This window comes from Anopheles stephensi, chromosome X (genome assembly GCF_013141755.1).
Source record: "Anopheles stephensi strain Indian chromosome X, UCI_ANSTEP_V1.0, whole genome shotgun sequence".
Lineage (NCBI taxonomy): Eukaryota > Metazoa > Arthropoda > Insecta > Diptera > Culicidae > Anopheles > Anopheles stephensi.
In genome coordinates, this window is record NC_050201.1 from 1406780 (window position 1) to 1428380 (window position 21601).

The 21601-nt window shown below is 48.7% G+C and overlaps 1 protein-coding gene across 1 annotated transcript; it reads left to right on the forward strand.

Moving 5' to 3' along the window:
* Positions 1–32: 32 nt before the first annotated feature.
* On the forward strand, positions 33–3491 carry LOC118502935 (proton-coupled amino acid transporter-like protein CG1139). Its single transcript, XM_036035687.1, has 2 exons — positions 33–2145; positions 2218–3491. The coding sequence occupies exons 1-2, from the start codon at positions 1109–1111 to the stop codon at positions 2645–2647; spliced, it is 1467 nt and encodes a 488-aa protein (XP_035891580.1). The 5' UTR covers positions 33–1108; the 3' UTR covers positions 2648–3491.
* The last annotated feature ends 18110 nt before the right edge of the window (positions 3492–21601 follow it).

Sequence of the window (21601 nt, forward strand, 5' to 3'; positions counted from 1 at the left end):
CGATGCTGACCTGTCAAAGTGCACGTTAGTCGGCTCTGTTGACGTTTGCTCTCCCATCGATTCCCAATCAATGCACACACATACGCACTGACCGCAATCTAACTGGATCGTGATCAAACACAGCAAACCCGATCAACAACAAAACGCGACGTCACACGGCGTCCGTTCCGGTGTGTTTGTTTTGAGAAGCCAGTTTCATCAGCCGTAATTACTTCGCGGGACCCTAATCAGTGGACGCGGCAAACATGAACTGCCTTGACTCGTGGTGGCAGATTTCGGTGCTTTCCGGACGCCGATGATCACTTCGCTGGGTGTTTTCTTGATTGCTCCCACTTTCATCTGTGCATCTCCTTTCGGTGTTTCTTCCCTTCCAGTACCTCGCCGCACCAGCCTAATACCCCGGGTGGGGGGGAGGACAACGTCCCGGTCAAAGGACGCTCGGCCGTGGCTGCTGCGCTATCGGTCCGCGGCGGATGGCGGAAAATTCCCTGCTGCCACCGTTTTTGGGCAGGAAATGACTGTTGACACTGTTAGACCTTCGAGAAGGAAGCGTGATTAGGAGCGCAGCAATCGCACTAGATTGAGACCGGGTGAACGATTTTCGGACGACAGGCCGGCACTGATAAGACGTTGGCGGGCGTGCTAGTGGCCGTCGTAAGCATCTCAAATCTTATATACACCCGGTTTCGGTCAAGCGCGATGCTCAGTTTCCCGACAAACGCCTGCGGGTAGTGTACCATTGTGTCTGCGCTTCCACGCTTCCATAAAACTTTGTGTATGTGAGTGTGTGCGTGTGTGTTTGTGAGTGTGAAAAACATTCTGAAGGACTGACCTCCCAATCAACCTCTGCAATACGTACGGAACCCAACCAAATCGGCTCGAGCCTTTTAGTAAGGACACGTACCCCGGGTGCCGGACCGGTTGTAACGCTTCAATGCATAACGCCTACTTTCTGCTGTTCAATCGATGCGACATTGCGAACAAAACACCTCTCACCTGGCTCGAAATACTGGACAAGGGCTAAACGAACCTGTTCGACTCATTTACCCACACACCGATACTTCCTGTTCCTCTATCTTCTGCCACCTTTGTACGTGCGTGTGTAACGATGGCACCAAAATTTCGCGACGTAGACCAAACGACACCTCTGCTGATGGACTGCAACAATAACAATGGACAATGCGGCAATGACATACGGACGAGGATCGGCAACGGTACCATCGTCCACATTCCCGGTGATATCGACCGGAGCGCTAAACCATCCCCACTGGACGCACAGTACGGTACCACGCTGGTGGATCCGGTCGATGGACGAACGCTAGAACATCCCACTACCAACCTGGACACGTTGATGCACATGCTGAACGGTAATCTCGGCACCGGTATCCTGGCGATGCCGGACGCCTTCAAGAATGCGGGCCTGTACGTAGGATTCTTCGGCACGCTCGCGATGGGCGTCATCTGTACGCACTGTATGCATCTGCTGGTGCGCTGTTCGCACGATCTCTGCCGACGGTACGGCCGACCATCGCTCTCGTACGCCGAAGTCGGCTACTATGCGCTCGATTCCGGCCCGTCCTGGGCACAGCCACTGGCTACCAGCTTCCGGCGGCTCATCAACACCTTCCTGATCGTGATGCAGCTCGGTCTGTGCTGCGTGTACTACCTGTTCGTTGCGGTCAATCTGCGCGAGCTGCTCATATACTTTGGCGTCCAGGTGCCAGTACTGACCGTGCTCGGCTATCTGCTCATACCGCTCACCCTGATGAACATGGTGCGCAGCTTGAAGCTGCTCACACCAACATCGCTAACCGCCTCCATACTAGCGATCGCAGGACTCGCGATCGCTTTCCTGTTTCTGCTGCAGGATCTACCACACAGTGCGAGCGTACGGCCCGTTTCGTCCTGGTCGACCTTACCACTCTACTTCGGCACGGTAATGTACGCGTTCGAAGGCATTGGGGTGGTGTTACCGCTCGAGAACAATATGGCTAATCCGCGCGACTTTATCGCCTGGAATGGGGTGTTGAACACCGGGATGACTGTCGTGGTGTGCCTATATTCGGCGGTCGGGTTCTACGGATATCTCAAGTACGGTGAGCAGGCACAGGGCAGCGTTACACTCAACCTACCGAATGATAATCTGTAAGTAAAGGTTCTTCGCGACCAATTCTTTGTGACGCAAACTCATCCTAAACCTCGCTATTTTTTGTTTAGGCTCGCTCAAATCGTACGCCTGTTGATGGCGGTCGCCGTGCTCGCCTCGTACGCACTGCAGTTCTACGTCCCGATGACGATCCTGGCACCGGCCGTCACGAAACACTTTCGCCATCGGCACTGTGCCGAGTACGGATTGCGGCTTGTCACCGTGCTGCTCACATTCGTGCTGGCTGCCATCATCCCGAACCTGGGCATCTTTATCTCGCTCGTCGGTGCCGTCTCCACCTCCACGCTGGCGCTCGTCTTCCCGCCGCTAATCGATCTGCTTACGCTGTGGCCGCACGGTGATCGACCAGCTCGGCACTGGATCGTGCTGAAGGATTCGCTCATCATAGCGTTCGGTGCATGCGGATTCTTCTTCGGCACTGCCAAAAGCCTCGCGACCATCTTTGGGACATCGGAAGCGGATCTGAGCGGTATCCACTAGCTTGCCGAGCAGGACACCATGGACGAGAGAGGCCAGGAAGGCCAGGCGTGTTTTGTTTTAAAACCATGGAGCGTGACAGCTTCTCCGCTTCGTATTCTATCCAGCAACGCACGCGAACGAGTTTTTGCAGGCAAATGTGAGCGCGCTGTTCGATGTGAGTCAACGCCGATGGTTATTGTACGATGCGGGAAGGGAAGAGGATGGGTGGCGCAAGTGGCGGCCGATCGCTGACAGCTGGTACCAGGACAGCCAGCGACAACCCCACCCGGCGGCCACCAACCCACCATGGAGAGGAAATCGTTATATCTGTAGATGTATTAGGTAGATAGTTTTGCTTTTAGTACTAACAAATGTCCCTCAATGGGTGTATATTTATCATCGCGAAGGGACCTGAATGTTAATCGTATGTAATAATGCTAATGTCGCGCTGGAGAGTAGGAAAGAGGGTACCTTCCCGCCTTCCCTCCCAACCCGCTTCCCCCTCCGCTACCACCGCGCTCGCACGATTGTGACGGATGGGAGATGATCGGTGCGTTACGGTGGAGACAATACCAGGGGGACGGCCGGGTAGGCATGCCGTATCGTTCGGCGGGATGTACGATAATACTTGGTACGGGACAACAAACAACGCAAAACGAATGTCTAGCAGACGGTGCCGTGTCTCTTGGAGGGATGTAGATGCAATCAAGAGCTGCGTGTCGATACGGTGTGCGTAATGTGAAGGAGTGCTTCAAACAACCTAGATCCAACCACGGTATGGTGGGCGATCGTTTGCTTTCTCCCGTGCGCAACCGTGCAAGCGAGAGAGGAAAATAAAGATATTTTTGATACTCCACTAGCGAAATCCGGTGTTGGTTTGTGTTGCCAGTCTGCCAGAAAACACACACAGCACAGCACAGCACAGCGGCTGCAACTAAGTGCGCGGTGCGCGTGGGCCTCAATTCGCGTCCCCTGCTCCCAAACCCTGGAATGGTCCGGCGTCGCTCGCCCTCTGTCTCTGAACAAAACGATGTCAATGAACGGAAAAACATTTGCCTCGTTATTCCCCCCTCATTGGGAGTGTGTGTGCGCGTACAATAATGCAAACAATAAATTGCAGTACTCTGCACACTCGGCACATCCCATCACCGTGCACGGTAAGTTGCAATTTCACTTTACCTCTTCCAACCGTACGCACATTCGGTCGGGCCATTGCTCGTTTGGCGTTAATTATCCTTCTCGTTGCCCAACTCTGTCCAGATATCCGTCCGAGCGGTGGTTGCCCTTTCGATTGATTGCCCGCTTCTGGAAAGGGGGCCGTCAAGAGTGACGATCGGTGACGCATCGGAAAAGCTGCTGCGGAGGCTGATCTGACAGGGTCTAGGTACACGGGTCTGCACGGATTATGCAACGCATGGGAGCCGTTTGGCTGATGATAATCCGTTGCCCGGACCGATAAGGCCCCGGTCCGTTTGGGTCGCGTGTCGTGTACGCGTGCCAAATGTAGTGACCCCCCCTCCCCTCCCCACCCCTCTCCCCCAGCAACCAGGGAGCAGCGCCATCTTCAATCTCGCTACGATTGGGGCTCGATGCGTCCGGCCACTTTAGCCTCTGTGTGTGAGATGTGTGTTTGCGAGCGCGGATTATTTTCCTTTTTTTTGTGTTTCGTTGTAGGTTAGGACGGTAATAATATCAGTGGCAGTATATCAGCGTTTTATTATTATTTACAATTCATGATGACACACACACGCCGAAGCGTAACATTGTCGCCCACCGAGGAGGTTCCTGCGGAGGACGTGTGGCGGACGCGATTGTTTTTCAAACCACTATATTTATAGAACTTGCGAAAGGGGAGCGACGGTGCAGGTGGTAGGTCGGTGATGAAGGGTACGGGAAGGGCGCTATAGTAGGGGGGGGGAGGTGGAGGGAGGAAAATTGTGTAAACAAAAGGCAGAGTCGAACTGATTTGCTGAAAGCGCGGATTACCATCGCTGCAACGTGCGGACACGGTGGAGGCGTATCTATCGCTTAGCTTCTTTCGTTTTGTGATTTTCTTGCCTCTCTCTATGTTTGTGTTTTGATTTTGCCTATCAATGCAGTTTTTTATTTTGTTTTTGCCTTTGTCCTCAAGCTTCTTGCCGTAAAACAGTTTCGTAGTGGATTCTCTTCAATTGGCTGTTTTTTTTTAATGGCGTCTCCATTGAGTATTTTGTTTTGTTTTTGAGCTTGAGAGAAGCGGAAAGATTCACTACTAACCGACATATTAATCATGGCCTTTGTTTAAACAACATGCTTTTGCTGAATTGCTTTCTGCGTGAGTAAGTTTCTTTGTCCAGCTTTTTCGTACATCGATCGCCTCAAAGTATATATTGGTACGGCGATGCTAAATACTAAACAAATTTTGAGAATATTAGTCAGAGATACGTTCTCGAGACATTCTAATAATCATCCGAAAAAAGCCGTGGCATCAGGAACAAGTGGAAGTCCTTCGATGATATAGGTGTTTAGGGCCTCTTCGAGATTGAATTTTCTGTTCAACGTGGATCGTTTCCTGCTAAATCCTGTATCCTGATAAAATATTCAATCGAGACTTTGACTTGAAGGACCTTGACTAGCATGGAGGACATGATCTGTCGATAGACCATGTTCTAGACCGATCCCCTGTAGCAAGGACTAACCTATCCAGCTAAGCCCAAGAGTCGGCCCAATTTTATTAGAAGAGGCCAGTAGGAAATCTTTGGATAGAGAGTAGACCCTATCACCATAGATTTACCAGAAAGCTAAGAAGGAAAAGGATATGAGTGAACATTGTCGATTATTTCGATGTGTAGCGGATTACTTCAAGTTTGATGTAACTTGTATGGAGCTGTATAGAAAAAAAGGGAGCAAGTGTTGGAGTTAGGATCAAAATCCACATAAAATCTAGCGTTACAAATGGGGATTATTTTCTAGCGCTTGCATGCCTGCAATCGCAGCACCAGACTTTACCACGGCATGCATACACATTTTCTCAAGTCGCTTCATCCTTGTCCCCTCAAAAGCTGACGTAATCCTCCAAAATTACTCCGACCGTACATTAGAACCTAGAGCCCCCGGGAACGGCAACACCCCAGCAAAGCAGCTCTTGGTTTCCGACGAAGGCGCCTAGTTTAAATTTCATCAACCAATCTCGTACCGCCGCACACCGTCCTGCCATTTACTCCCGTCGGAGGAATTTCGATGTCTCGGTTCGATTTCGTACGCGCGTACCGTTCCTGTCTAACCTTTACACACCAGCAGCACACACATGGACGCACATTCCACGGTGTGTCGTGTGGCTTTCAGCTGCCGAACCCCTAAGGGCAGACAGGTCGGTGTAGCAGCCGTGCGTTTAGCTTTAAATTATAATTAATAACCGCAAATGCTCGGTAAGGTAGTACGTGTGCCGACTGCAGCAGATATTGCCTTTCTGTGGTGTGAGCACTTATCAGAGTTTTTGATTCGATTGGTATCTTGGAAAGCGCTATGCTCGCTAGCGGATGATGAACACTTGAACGTGTGGTTATGAAAGTAAATCATGGATTCCAGCTACTTGAATCATGGCTCTTTAGAATTCTAGACATTGAAACATACATCAGCTGCGTGTTGTTTTTTTTTTTGTTTTGCTTATTCAAATGGGACGACCCGACAGTATTGCATACATTAGCTGCTTGCCGGAGAATGAAATAGTGTCCGGATGCTTGTACATTTATTTGCTTCATGCTGTCAACATTCAACTATTGATGGTCGATTGTTAAACTAGTGGCTAATAAGGGGTTTTGCATCTATCATCATTAATAGACGACACTCAACTTCGTAAAGTTATCATCTTGAATTCCTGGAGAAAACTTGTAAACGCATTGTGTGACATTCGGCCCAGCTATCTAACTGGCATTATTAGCTCGAGAGGACTTGGATATCTATTTTTGGCATAGTCATAGTTTAGGATAGTCATTCTTGTTAAGAAAGTCCAGAATGTCTAGATCGGATATTCAATCCAGTCAAGATCCCATGACAGTTACTCGAGGTTGTTAAGTCAGAAAAAGAGAAGAAGCATCCATTATATGGTCGGGTATATGATCTAATTCACAGGTCCTCGTCTTCTTATTTTTCCCATGTCTAAATCCAACAGCCAAAAAGAATGTTTTGCTGGGTCTAAGAGCCTCGTAGTGTATCTCCACCATCTTATGATTCGAATCCAGAGTACTTACACAGAGCCTCCTATTACGATATCAAGTAGAGTCAACTAGAGTCACAATTTACAAAAAAAATGGCGATGATTTTAATCAAGAAAAATCTAGTTGCATTCTAGCGCATGACTAAGTGTGCGTTCCAGCAATATCTCCCTCTCGCACAGTATGCCTCCTTTATCCAGCAAGAAAGCGCCATCATCTTCTCCTTCTCACGCCGAGTCGCATACCAAGAAATCCAAGGGATATTACGAGTCAAGCAATAATCTTCATTTGTGTTTACCCACATCCACGCTCTATTTCGTTGATGAGCGAAAACGTTCACACCTTCAAAGTATTTTCGCATAAACGCTCCCATATACACATTTCTATACACATATATATATCCTCTGTGGCTCTTCATGCCCAGTTCCATTGATGTGTTTAATACAGTGCCCTGGGGAAGGAGAGAGAGAGAGGAGAGAGGAGAGAACAGCAACAACCCACAAAAAAAAGCGCGTCAATTAAAACAAACCTCACCGAAACTCGTTTGATGTCGATTACCCCTCGCACAGCACTTTGCTTATTTAAGACGCTTCTGCCACCGTCCATAACACCTCCGGTTCGGTTCTCTTCGTTCCCAACCCCCAGTTGCAAAACTTCCCAACAGGCGTAGTATTTGTTTATTTGACTTTGCTGCTGCTACTACGAATACGGCCAAACATTCGCAGTCCATTCACGACTTCAATCACGTCGTCCAGTGGGTGCGATGCCGAGACACAGGGTAGCGGAGACTCACATACCGGAAGTCGGGCGGGTAGCTCCAATGGCCGGGTAATGGTTTGTTTGGACCACTCCATTACCGTTTTGGACGGAGAATTGCTGGGCAGAAGTCCGGAAGGGGAGGATCCGAGGATGGGAGTTTTGTTTTGCGTCAGCGTCCCCAAACCGGCGATCCGACATCAACGGGGGTTTTCGCTTTGTCGTGCTAGCGGCAGTGCTTAGAATTCTTCAGCTCTGGTGTCTCCAGCTCCATCCTCCTGCAACATTGCAGATAATGCGTTGACCAAACAATGTGCTCCAGCGTGCGGTGACCTAGTGAAGAGACTCCCATTGCTATTGAAAGATGGCGGGCTTAAGTAATCAGATCGAACAGATCGTCCGGAAGCAGCTCTTCAAATATCCGGCTGCAATTGCATCAGTATTTCCAGCGAAAAAACGCAACTTCCTTCACGATCAGAGATTTCTATTAAACCAAAGGGGCAACTGGATGTCTCACCAGCAGTGTGGGGTGGTTTTGTTCTAGGAAAGCGTTCGCGTACGCGTGCACAGATTGCTAATGGTCTGTTCACCAATTTCCACGAAATGGCCACAAAAAAAAGACGGACCGACATTGTACGTGCCAGCTCCTTACGTCATTACCGAGCGAATCGTCTGTCCGTGGTGGAATGGAAATACCTGACAGTGAAGTACCCGTCTGCCGCCTATGATCTCATCTAATCCACGATCCAAACGGTCTCCGATTGGGAATTCTAGTAGCGTGGTGAGCAGTTGGTTTGCTGCTGTGCGACTGTGTCACTGTGTCAGATGTGTCAGGAAGCGGTGGCAATTTGCATAGGGTCATGTATCAATCCCTTCACTGCAAAGCTACCTGTGTCTTTGCCCAAGATATCAGCCCGAGAAGGAAAATAGTTTTATGACCTCCAGCTTCAAGGACATTGCGGACTGGGCGCTTATCACGGGCGCCATACACTCTCCCGGCTCCGACCTCTCTGTACATGTCCTCCCGCCGGGCTTTTTCGAGTGTTGATGGTGGTGTCTCAGTGACAAGATGGCTGCAGTCGAGGCTGCCGTTCACTTCCCACCGGACGTGTTGCGGACCGTGCGACGTGTAAACAAATAGCCCCACTCAAGTGCTCATCATCTCGCGCCTATCGGCCTGTTTGCCCTGCTGGGATCAGGTCACCCCCGACCCATTCCATGCACATTCTAGATGTTTAACTTGCATTCTTGAAGTAGATTTCCGCATATGCACCGCCCTGGTGCAGGGCGCAGCCGGCAAAGACTGCAGTGGCGAACACGAATGGCAACGAGCAGATATCAAATACATTCTCACGTGCATGTGCAGATATCTACATACCGCCGGGGTAGATCGGGTCGCTATTGCACATTTATCATCGCCGAGGTAGAGGCGCGTGCGGCGAACACGGCCACCCTAACTGTCTCATGCTCGGGTGTTGGTGGCACTCTTGTTCGCAAATTTGGATTTGTTGGCCGTTTTTTTTTTTTTGTTTTGCTTCGTCATTCGCTCTTGCATTGCATGCCATGCCACTAAACAACTGACACGCCGAACTGGCTAGCTATCTGTCGTGGCTGGCTGTTGTGCGCAGTTTCGTGTGTTGTTTCGTCTTCTGTCAGGTTGCTCGCGCTCGGTTGCTCGGTATCGGATTACCTACGTACGGCAAGCGGGGTGCGAGATGTTGCATGAACGTGCATGAGGCGCAAGGGCACGAAGACCGCACACTCGTAGCGGCAGCATTCCCGAGCAGTCTATAAATACTATTAATTGTTGCTGACTTGTCAAATATAACGAAAACAATCTTTTGCAACTTATGAGCAATTGGCTACGGCCGCTGTAGGCAAGACAGATCAGACTGGGTGAGTGTGATAGCGAGAGAAAGAGAGAGAGCGAGAGAGAGAGAGAGAGAGAGGACGAGATGAATCATGTACACGGTGGGGCAGAGATTGCAGTGTCTACACACCGGAGGTATCTTGAGGTACTGCGGTTCTGTACAGGCTGAGGATGCGTAGATGCCTAACGCGTCCCTACACACAACTGCAACTCACATCCCATTGCCGTCATCCCGCTACCGTCCATTACGAATCAAGCCACAAAGACACAGGTCTTACAGGATGTGAAAGACCCATTCTTCCCAGTTACAGAGATCTCGCCACTCTGACGGGGCTTCTTGTCAATAGTTAAGATCTCTAGACAGCCACGAGACTATCGCCATTAAGACACCTCTCGCTCGTTCTCTCCCTCTCACGTAGACCAGTACCTTGGCTCAAAGTTAGACGGTCGGTGACGATCTAAAGTCCCATTTTGCTGCGCAGTTGTATTCCTTTTTGAGCTCTGAAGCTCAAACGAGATAGGCAAACCGGGAGAACAATTGCACCACGTTCGGTAATGTTTTCCCGGAGCGGCCGGGTCCGGAGTGGGGAAAACGGAGGCTACCCGAGCCCTAGTAGCCACTGGCAATCGAAACGATTGTGAGACTCAGTGCTCACCCTCACGCGATCATCGTATCAGGTATTTTTCACCGATGCTGTCGTGCGTCTGCAAAACGCAAGTGTCCTCAACGATTTTGCGGGCATGAGTTTGGGAAGGAGGGGTGGGGGGATTGGTTTAGCGAGTGGGAAAACGGCCGGAATAGCATGGGGGAGGGGTGGGGAGAGGCTTTTCAATTTCGAAAATAGAACTACCGTGCAACACACCGATCCGATGCGAGCGGATCGACGATGACCGACTGGCCACACACACACCCCATCCTGACCGCCATGTTTGTGCCTTGCCCGCCCGCAATTATGGCGGACCTGATACATCTCGTTAAGCGCACCACACACACACACACACTCACACACAGCATGATCTAAGTGGTGCGGTGTGGTGCTAAATTTTGTATTATGGCAAACATATTTGGCCTTACGGCCAGCACCGCACCAGTGTTGCCAGACGGTGACGATGTCGCCGTCACGCCGTACGCCGCCACCGCCGTGCGTATGCGTAAGCGATTTGCAATATTTTCCGATGTTATTTTCCTACTCGAGGTGGTTTTGCAAAAAAACCGAAGTAGAAGGAGAGAGAGAGAGGGAGAAGGTGAGATAGAAAACACACACACACATCACCCACATCCGTTCGGTTCCATGAGTGATGAAAGTAAGGAGGGTTTGGATGATAAAAAGAAGAGCAAATCTGCCAGCCAGCCCGGCACACGGTGTACAAACATAATGCGCCGGTAATAAACTGGTCGTGACGGTGGTGGTGGAGCAGGAAGGGGTCGGACCCCCGAGACGGGTGGTCCGCTACCCGAGTTTATTTATTTATTTGCGTTTTTCGTAGTAGTTTTGTTTTTTCTCGTTCGGGGTGAAGTTGTCACCGTCAACTGCGGGCGGTGTGTGACAGTGTGTTTCCGGATCCGGCGTGTGAACTGTTACTGCGGCTCGTTATGCGACTCGTCTCGTTATAATCAATCTGTCAGCATGCATGCGTGCCCGGGGATGGCTGGAAGGTGGGGCGAAGGTGAGGAAACAGGCAAATCCGAGCCCGGTTCTACGTCGTCAGACTGCGGCGTGTTGAAGTGTCATCGATTACCAGGCGCCTCCATGCGTGGAGCACGTGAACAGGGTAAGCGAACGCAAAAGGTTACGGCTAGCTGCAGCAAAGTGTGGTTACGGCTAATTATGCTCTACTGAATTTGTGTCTATCTGTATGTGTTTTGGGTAGTCTAAATTAAACAGTAATCTCTTCCCACTGACACCTATCTTAATGATATGATCTCTAGATTTTAGTAATCGGAACTAGTCCTTCTTTTGGGAATAAAAATCGACTCCTGTGTTGAGCTGACCTGCTTAAAGGTGAGAATTGTGTGCTACCGAGAGCACAGAATCGTTATGATGAAAAGAATGTCAGAGTTATAAAGCCTACAAGTCCAAGTCCTTAATGATAACTACACCAGTAAGATCACCAGATTTAGTATACTCTGAAGGACTGTGAGGCTGCTCTGATCCTTGTCCATTGGAAATCCAGAACGGATTGTACAGAGATGACTTTGACAGTAGCTTTAGACCTGAGAATAGTTTTGAGGTCTTTTCAAGAATAATTTCAAGAATATTACGGTGAGTCTGGTACTGGACGACTCAGGACTAAAAACCTTTTCAGACCATCAACAGGATTGATGACGGGGATTTGTCCGAGGGATATTAGATTGTCAATCAAAAGCTATAAGGTCTAGACCTCTCCAGGTTTTTGTGCTCAAGAAAAAGAAGAAGAGCTATTTTAACTCTTCAGGCTTTTGATTTTAGTATCTGAGCTGTATCCTGATTAAATTCTTTAAATGAATTGGAATCCATAGAGAAAGTCAGTAATGGCAGGGCAACTCCTCTTGAGGTTGTACAGCCAATGGACAGCTCTCACGACCTACTGACGTCACATTCAGGTTGACAATACGTAACTAGTGATGCTCGAGCGCATCACAATCATCAACCAAGACGCACTAAAGTGCCTTTCCCTCTCGTTCTATCTCTCTCTCTTTCTCTTTCATATATATTGGAAAAGGTTAGAAAGGTTCGCTGATATTGATTGTACTCCCTCTATCCTTTGCCTCTGCCTTACCCCAATCAACTCCTCAAGCCTTTCCATTCCTCTTTTACGATTTTACGATTACTGATAGTTTAATGTTTGCAATCCATTTGACTTCACCAAGCCACAACAGCTCGCTTTAATAGCCCCGTTTAGTTTCGGCTCATTTCACCCGGGTGTAGCAGCAATTACACACACACACACACACCATTCCTTGGACCACCCACTCGGGATCAAGCTCAGGGTCAGGGGGAGCTGAGGAAGGGAAAGGTGGAGAGGTGGGAGGGGGAGGATTTTAAACAACCACCCTTCCACCACCGATCATATCAATTAGTTCCACCTTTCACTCGGCGATTGCGATGCGTTTGCCGGGTTTGCAGTTCCTTCGCAGATCGTAACAATCGGGAGCGATCTGGCGCTGACAGCTGTCATAATTCGGTTGATGGGTGGCGCGTGTGTCATCAAAGTCGCGATGTGTTGTAATGATCGCGCTTACCAAACAGAGCAACCTCACACGCTGACGATGAAAACGACTCGTGATGCCTTGCTTTTTCGGTGGACTTTATACTGCTTCCTACTATCGCTGGTGGGAATGGCCAGCAAAATAAATAAATAGAGAGAGGGGAAAAAAAACTCCAACTGCAGGAATATACTTAAATGGAGCAGAGCACCAAATGGGTTGATGTTTAAGCATGGCGCAGAAGAACATGTTGCTATTGCGTCGCTATCTGCTGCTTCAGTTCAGCTGCTGCTGCTACTGATGCTGCCACGGTTTGAACTTTCTTCCCCATCGTGCGAATATTGCAACCATCCCCGCACAACCCACACACACACACACACGCACACAGCCCACTTAATGGGTCACCGGGTTGCGTTTCGTGCCGCCCGGTTCTGCCGTTTCGAGTGTTTTTGGCACAACAAAATGGCTAAAACGCAATAAATAATCAACTTTAATAGATCTTGCCTGCGTCGCCGCGATGTGCTGTTCCTGCGATGACCCGCACTTCCATTCCAGTGGTCGAATGTTTTTCTTCTCCGTTCCTTTTCCTCTCCCGGATCCCGGTAGCTTGCCCCCGAGGGGGGACGGGAAAATTTATACGACATCAACCGTTCACTTATGGCGTGGTGTGGTTTATTTTATTTCATCTCCATTTTGTCACCAGCCGGCATCCTGCGCCATTCTTCTAAGCCACGCGTTCGCAACAAACGAACGAAAATAAAAAAAAATGGGACCCCTTAAAGTCGCTGGACTGTCACGTCGTTTAACCGGTCCGTCCGGCTTTGGAATGTTTCATCAATACGGTGGTTGGAAGACGGCCAGGACCGCAACGCTACGCACGCTTTCTAATGCCCCGACCCGACACGCGCTGATCCTTGAATAATCACCGCGGCGCGGTGGTAAGCTGGTTGTAAAAGTGGATGCGTTGCGAACCATTTTTCATCTTCCGGGCGTATCACCTTCAACAGGGACGCAACAGCGAGCGAGTACTGGGAGGCGGGAGAGGAAAGAACACGACAAGACACGAACATCAGTAATATTAGATGAGCACCGCTGTGAAATCTCAAATCAAAGTAAAAAACTGTGGGGTCTGAGAGCACCCAAGAAAAAGAAAAACAAAACCGCGCGGACAAAGTCTCCTTTTCCCAAAACATAACGATTGGCACGCGACGCCCGCAACTGGCCACACCCGGGGTGAACATCAAGGGAGGAAAAAACGGAAAAACTTGCTACCAGAGCCGAGAGAGAAAGAGAGAGAGAGAGAGAGAGAGAAGGAGAGATAAAACGAATTTTCTGACATCGAACCGGCACAGATGTTCCTACCGGAGACATACATCCCTCGGAGGGTCGTCTTTGATATATAAAGATTGTTTGTTGCCTACTTGGTTAACACCCTGGGAGCAAGGGTGAGAGAAGACCAGGGGCGGGGGGAGGGGTTCGATAAAACGACGCAATTTTTACTCGCTCCCCCAAAACGCGCTTGTTGCAGGTGTCAGGTCGGTGTCGGGTTCGAGGACGGTCGCGATTTTTTCGCTTTTCGGGGCATGATGTAACATGAAGATCCTTCGTTTTATGATGAGCATTGTTTTCTGAGCTGAAGTTATTAAAACGAGTCAGTATTCTGGAGTCCTGTGCATGGAGGTACTTGATTTAAATGTATGTCTATTTTAAAAATTATTTCTTGATGAAGTTATGAAGGGTTTCATGAAGAAGCCGTCCAGAACTCAACCCAACACTCCACTTCAGTTTGCCCGAGTTACGGAAACATCCTTAGATACGTATGTCGGGAAGTTGTGGTCCAAGGACCCGGAGTACACCAAACCTGATAAACTCGATTTGAACCCAGAACACAACTATGCAGATGATCTTCAAATAAGTCATGCAATATCCCTGGACCCTCAGTAACAGTAACCTCCTTAGTAGACGTTGTACTCTACCCTGAAGTATATTCAAGACTCTCAGCGCTCAGGATGCAGAACCATAAAGCCACGAGGTAATGATGCATCTTGAAGGACGTAAAGACCTCAATATCCAAAATAAAGAATATCTTGTCGTATATTTGCCTCAAGAATTCGACCTCTTTTTGCCGGGAAATTGAGAAAACATAGATCCTTGAACTTAATTCCTTGCATAGCGTCAGTTTCTCGTCTAAGATCACTTCAGCACTCGATAACGTAAATGTCATGAATCATTATTCGCTAAAATTAAGTCACCCGCGTTCCTGACACGGGAGTAGAGATAATTTAGTGATGAAAGTTTTTTTTAAAAAGAAAAACTCGATTGATTTGACCTGATTTTGAAACTGGTTGATTCGACCTATCAACCTCTCCAACATAAACTAGGCGTTCTCGCGGTTGATAGCGTGCGTTATCTTTCTTATCTCTAGTGTGAAACGTTTATTACTATCAAATCCGAACACAAATTCACAACTGCCACAACAAAAATGGCCACCGCAGTTCAAGGTTGAAGCAGAGTGTTTCATCTCCACCAAATCCGATACGCAAAATCTCAAAAATCGCACTTCCCCAACGCGGGATGTAAAGCTGGAGTAGAAGTGTCAGCAGCAGGGATGTGGAGTGAAAGTGAGAGACTAATTTCACCACAACATCCGCAGGACACATTTCTTCGTGATTGGTGTAGAGCATGTAGATCGTTATGAGATTCCGGTGTCCGTCGTGTCGTTAATGGCACATCATTAGCCGATGAACTTCGATACGGATACGCGGCTGGACATCAATGTTGCAGGTTTATAAATTTAGTATTAAAATCGTCCGATGCCTCAAACAGCGCCCTAGCCTGCTCAAACGCGCTGGATAACGCTGCGGTGGGTATTTTTCTATTTTAAAGATCCACCCCACCCCTTCCGCGTGCGGCAATTCCTGCGTATCCTTGCCTCTGCGTAGAGCGGCGAGTTACAATCCGGGGATCTAGATCCGGGCGCACCAGATTCACGAAGCACGATCGTATCGACCGTATTTCGGGAGAGCGTCTTGTCCGAAACAACGGCACGAAGCAGAGGGAAGCTATCGGGTGAACATCGAAATCATCCCGCACGCGTATATATGGAAGTCGATCCGTCATAGTTTGACAGACGCTCACGGACCAGCCAGTCCACGGGCACGATCGATCACGCGTGGAATCGAGACTTGATAGATGCGGATAGAAGCGTCACGATGACTGATTAATGGTGGAAGAAGCGGTGCGGTGCTCTAGAACCCTCGTCTCCACAAAACCCCGGGACCCGGGGACTGCTTCTGAGTCACCGGCAACTTGAAGCACTAGCCGTGATTCCTAACATCTATCCGCACGCGCACGCTCACACCCGCTCACAAACAGAGCGAGACGATCTGCGTGTGTGTGTTTGCGGAGTGTCTGAAGCACGTCGCACCGTTGAAGAAAGTATGGTTATTTAAGCCATACGCTTTTCGCAGCACTACCACTTCCTGTGGTGTTCTTCCTCGATGGTTCTTCCTTCCCGTGTACTTATCGTTTTTTTGCGACAATACGGCACGCCCGCCGGTAAACCTTCGCGACATATTTGGAGAACGGCTGGCGCCTGTCACGAGTGCTTGGGCGTGCGCGAGTCGCTGCATGCCTGGTTGCCCCTTCAATCACCCAATTAGTCACAGCTCATCGTCAGGAATGGTGGTGGTTTGTGCAAAGCTCGACACTCGGAGCCTGCTGCCTGGACAACTGTTTGCGAGGTCAACAGTGGAAAGAATAGGTACGGGCCGAACGCAACCCAGGGCTTAACATCACTGACAGCGAAATGAAGATGCTACTGTCAACACAACACTCCACGCGCTCCGCTGAGTACCTCATCGTATGTATGTCTGAGTGTGTGTGTGTGTGTGTCTACCATCACCCACACGTACGTGCGACGGGAGAACCACAGTCTCGGACGGACCTTCCGCCATGTTTGCCTTAAACCCGTACAATATTTAGCTACAGCAGCCAATATTTGAGCACCGGACAGGCAAACACACCAGGAACACGCAAACCTTGCTGTTGGTTAAGTTGTCTTCCTCCTGGTGTTGCCTGGTTTGGGATTTGCTTTCGACTTCCAACCGATTGTCCCGAGTGTGTCTGGAACGCCGACCGCTACCTGGACGCAGATGGACAGATGACCCCGGTGCGCTTATTTGGACAGCACATTGAGGACGCTAGAAAGTGTCCTGCTTTTGATGTGGCTCGTTGAGCGTCTCGTTGTGCCTACCAATATCTCGCTGGAGGTTGGTCGAAGGAACAGAATTCATTAAACGCTGGGCAAACGTTCTCTGCGCGTAGGTGCCACACCGAAGTCACGCACCTATCTTAATTGCCCGCTTTCAAAAACACAAAAACCGCAAGGGTTGGGGAAAGCCTGATACTTGAGGTCGATAAAACAAAAACAGGGAGCTACTAAAAACAGTGTCCCACCATCCGGGTAGCTTCATAATAGGCGCCATCTTTGTCCGTATGTGTATGTGTGTGGTGATATCGGATATCAAGATATGCTGGAGGAGATAAAAACGCATCGAGGTTACGCACCGTACCTCGGGCCTGATAAGCCTACCGCAAAACCCACCAAAAACCATAACCAGGGAAGAACTGTGGACCTGTGGCTGTAGATTGCAGGGTTCCTGGATGGCGGAGAGCGACCAACTAAACTCCACCTTGAAACCAGCTTGGTATACAATGTTGCTAGAGGTTAGACGTACGTGCATATACCTGTTCTCGCTCGCTCGGATGATGGATCGATTGCAATATCGGGCTCCAGCTGGTATCCTTCCCACTAGCTCAGATGGGTTCCGATTGTTGGAGGTTAGCAAACACTGACGCTTGATGGCTTCCGACCGCAAGCTTTTCAGGCTCATCTCGTCTGCAACGTAATGTGATCCACAGCTTCCGCATCGTACCCTTCCCCGCCGTACCGTACACCATTCGCCGAACCGAAAGCTGCGCGTGGAACGGTTTGGCACAGGCGCCAACCATTATCTCCGGTATCACCCTTTAAGCGACTTCCTTTACCTACCGCACAATCACGCCACCGTGCCGTTTACTCGGTTCGCTAAATCCTCCAGCTGTGGATGTGTGTGCGTGTCTATGTATCCCTCCCTTGCAGTCTGTCCGCTCCATAAATCACAAAAGGGCGATAGATAACCTTATCATGCTGGTCGTGAGTTTGTTTATTCATTAACCACTGGAGCTGGCTGGGACAGCACCTTTTGGTCAACGTAACGCACCAGGCAAAAACATGGAAGGGCCAAATCAACCGGTGGGTGGCGAAGTGGTTGAGCTGGAGCAGTAGTGTCACGCCCGTCGGGGTGATTATCCGATAGGCGTAGGTCGTGCACAAATCGTACTGAAACCAGCTACGTAACTAGCGCTAGCAGCGTAGTACAAACCACTGACCATTGTGTGGTGAGGATCCCTCGAAGGTTTGTGGCATGGTAGCTATCAAGAGACTTTAAAACATCAAAAAACTTCGGAACGTTTTGGTCATATTGTCACCGAAAAAGCTCCTCTAAAGCTGATGTCTTCTTAGTGGGTTAAGTATACAAGTAGATACGTCAATCATCAATATTCCAGAATGTACGACTTTCCTCAAAGAGTTTAGGGTGAAGTACGATAGGCAAAACTGAAATGTTTGAAGAGCTGAATTTTCCACTAATCACCCTCCAAATATTAATCTGCGTTGATCACTACGCGTCAGCGACTCTTGATGAAATCTCCTATATCGCATCCTAATCTCTAGAATTATTTGTGCAGATTTGCGAATTCCTTTATTGGCTCAGGCTCTCCCGAAATTACGTGATCTTTACAGCGATGGAAATATACAATAGAACACACAATGCTCTATCTTTGGTCATAGAGGATATCTAAGGTTATCTAGGGTTCTCTGAAGCTTGAGTTCTAAAATATCAATCCTCCTAGTATCCTCCTAGTTCTACGATATCTGAGATACCGCTGATGGGAGCTAGCTTCTCTAGAACAGCATTTTCGTACCAGCTTTTGTTGAAGTCCACCATCGACTATTGTACACTTCCTGAAATCCAGTAAACACACCATTGCTTACGGAAGTCGCCATCAAACTCACCACGCCGATTCGTACCATCCACTAGCCTAGTGTTCCATTTCGTTGGCAGGGCAACGCTTAGTCGCTCAGCGATGCACGTCAACGTATTGTTTGGTCTGCACGAAGAATTTCAAACAATATGGCGACACGTCACTTCCACTGCACCGTTGTTATTGGCGATAGTTCCAAACAAAACACTATCCCCCTGTTTAGCGTCTATCGGTGCTCACTACGCTCTGGCAGCACAGCCGAGTCTGTACAGCGCATACTGTAAACAAAGTGTCACCGATCAAATGTCGTTACAACCAATTTGACAGCTTTATTGTGCTTTGTTTACACGCAAGCCTTCCTCTTGGGCGGGTTTGTTTTGATTCTCGGTCGTTGAAAATGATGCATTGCAATTACAATCTGCAGACAGGCAACACTTACAAAAAGAAAAGAAAGCACGGGGATAAGTCAGCTAAGCCATGGTGGTATGGGATTTGTGCTCACCACGCATCACGAGACTTGGACGGTTGATTGCTTAACTTAAACTTACAACAAAAATAACAGCACACACACACAATCTTCCATAAACCTTAACGAGCTGTGCATTCACGTCCGGGTGTAATAAATGAATAAATTTCTTTTTTATTAACCCCATTGCACCATTCCACCTTCGAATGTCCTGCCGATCCCGGGGAGGACGCAGACTACGAACTCGATTGGAGGTGTTCGTTTTGGCAGATTTACAGCGCTCATTACCGCGGGTAATACGTTCCGCGAAAAAAAAAAAACGCCAATTGCACCATATTGGCGCTGGTGCAAATGCGCTGGTTGACCCTGGCCTCCGGAGGCCTGGACATGCGTTGCGTGATCGTCCAGCGTCCGCCGCCCAGTGGCCGAACCGTTTAGCACTTGAACGAGCGCGCGCGCGATCGTATGCAAACACTCGAAGCGCATCCCGCCTGAAGTAGGGCCTTGCACATCATAATAAAACCTACGCTTTAACGCCGAGCAGCCATAAACCTCCGGCCGGGAAACTGCTTAATAATAAAATAATTTTCCAATCAGCTAACGAGCGTCCGGGTTCGGTGGATGGGAATTTATTTCCCAACGCGTCTAGCTCGGTGCCTAGGCGCAGAAGAACGACGTTGACCACGGATCTACCACGGATCTACGGATCAACGCTGCATGTAATTGAATCCCGCCAGGCCACCCGTTTGTATCGACACCCCACCGAAGCGTACTTTATGTACTTGCTTCATAAACGTTTCGACCATTAAAAGCAGCAGTAATGGATTCATCTCAGTTAATACGCGCCAAAGCCAAAGCTTACGTGGGTCCGCGGATCCACACGCTCCACACAGGACAATGGGACAACCGCTCGCTGCCGCCGAATGCATGAAGGATGAGCTAATTAAAGCAGAACATTTAATTTCTATACCATGACATCATTATCGCACTTAATGCAGGCAACACTGCCTGCCGGTAAGCGAAAAAAAAACAAAGCGACACCAAAACTCGTCAAACAGGAGAGAGCCGTTCCCAGCCATGCATCTAGACGCAATTTTCAGCAGATTTATATAACTATTGCGAGCAGGGGAAGTTCGGCGTCGCTGTCTGCATTTCATCGGCAAAGTCGGCTAAAACGAAACGTAGTTTTGCAATGTGCAAACCTCAACCACCGTCGAACGCGCTCGTGCCGCTCGCGATCACAACCGGACCGAAACAGCAATATTAATTTTCTATTTTATTGCCGAAGCTTTTATCTTTCCTTCCAGCGAGTTTTGTGCTTGTGCGACGTGCCAAAGTTGGCAGGCTTCATCTTGGGCGATAATTAAGCTCAATCAGCCTGGTCGGGTTTATCTACGCAATAGCTGGCGCCCACTGGAATTGGCGGTTGGAAGTCTCTTTCCTTCGAGATAAAGTACAGTAAGTTATAGCAGCTGCATCTAAGTAGATGATGAGAGAGAGATCTTAATCTGACGTTTTTAAAGTGCAAGCCAATATCTTATTTGTAGCTAGAAACTTTGAGTGGCGACTCAACGGAACTGCATGATGCCGGTGATGGGCCCTCTGGGATATTCGTTAGCTTAAGTTATTTGTAGCTGGGGTGAGATTTGATTCCAGTCGCTTAGAGACTTCAAATCTTAAGCCTAGTCCAGTCATCTCAGAAATTATTTTGCTCACCTAATGGTACTCATAAGCAAGCCTTGCAGGTCGTTTTGTTTCAGCACTCATCTTCGTGAGGTGTGGTTGAAGCTGTTCATGTCTAGAAAATGTTGAAAAGATGGCGCTTTTGGGTCCTCTGCAGCGGGTTTGTTTCTCCTCGATACTCTTTCATCCTGGAATAGCTGGTTCTTGCCTTGCAGACGGATGACAAGTAATGAATAGAAGATCATTAGACAAGTCTGTAAAGACTTCAAGATTCATTATATTATTTTCCCTAGATAGTTTAATTAAGGAACCCTATTCTATGAAATTTAGATCTAGAAGAGTCCTCGGATAATCTGGTCTTCCGAAAAGAACTATAATAACAACTATAAGAGGTTTTTTGCAAGATAAAATGTGTAGTTAAACAAATATAACATCTCTTCTAGAGTAAAATACTTCAGAGCACCAAGAGAACGCTCCAGAGCACCCAGAGGCTACGGTTACGAGGAGGAAAAATAAAACACAAACAACCAATGATAGACCAACTTCTTTTCACAACCGTTGACGGTAGATCTAGTTCGTTCGAAACGTGTTTTTCGCAGAACAGCGATGCTTAAGGGGGTGTCCAGGTGCAAAGAAGGGACGAGGGTTTTACTTCAAATTGCTCCAAACGGTCCCGGGAGCTACAGTGAACCAATAGCTCACTTGGGCTGTGGGTGGGTGATGCTGACGAGCC

Bases quoted from the DNA above. Each gene is read 5' to 3' on its own strand.
- LOC118502935 (XM_036035687.1), top strand. From the start codon at position 1,109: ATGGCACCAAAATTTCGCGACGTAGACCAAACGACACCTCTGCTGATG. The intron at 2,146-2,217 runs GTAAGTAAAGGT...TTTTTTGTTTAG, and splicing joins AACCTACCGAATGATAATCT to GCTCGCTCAAATCGTACGCC.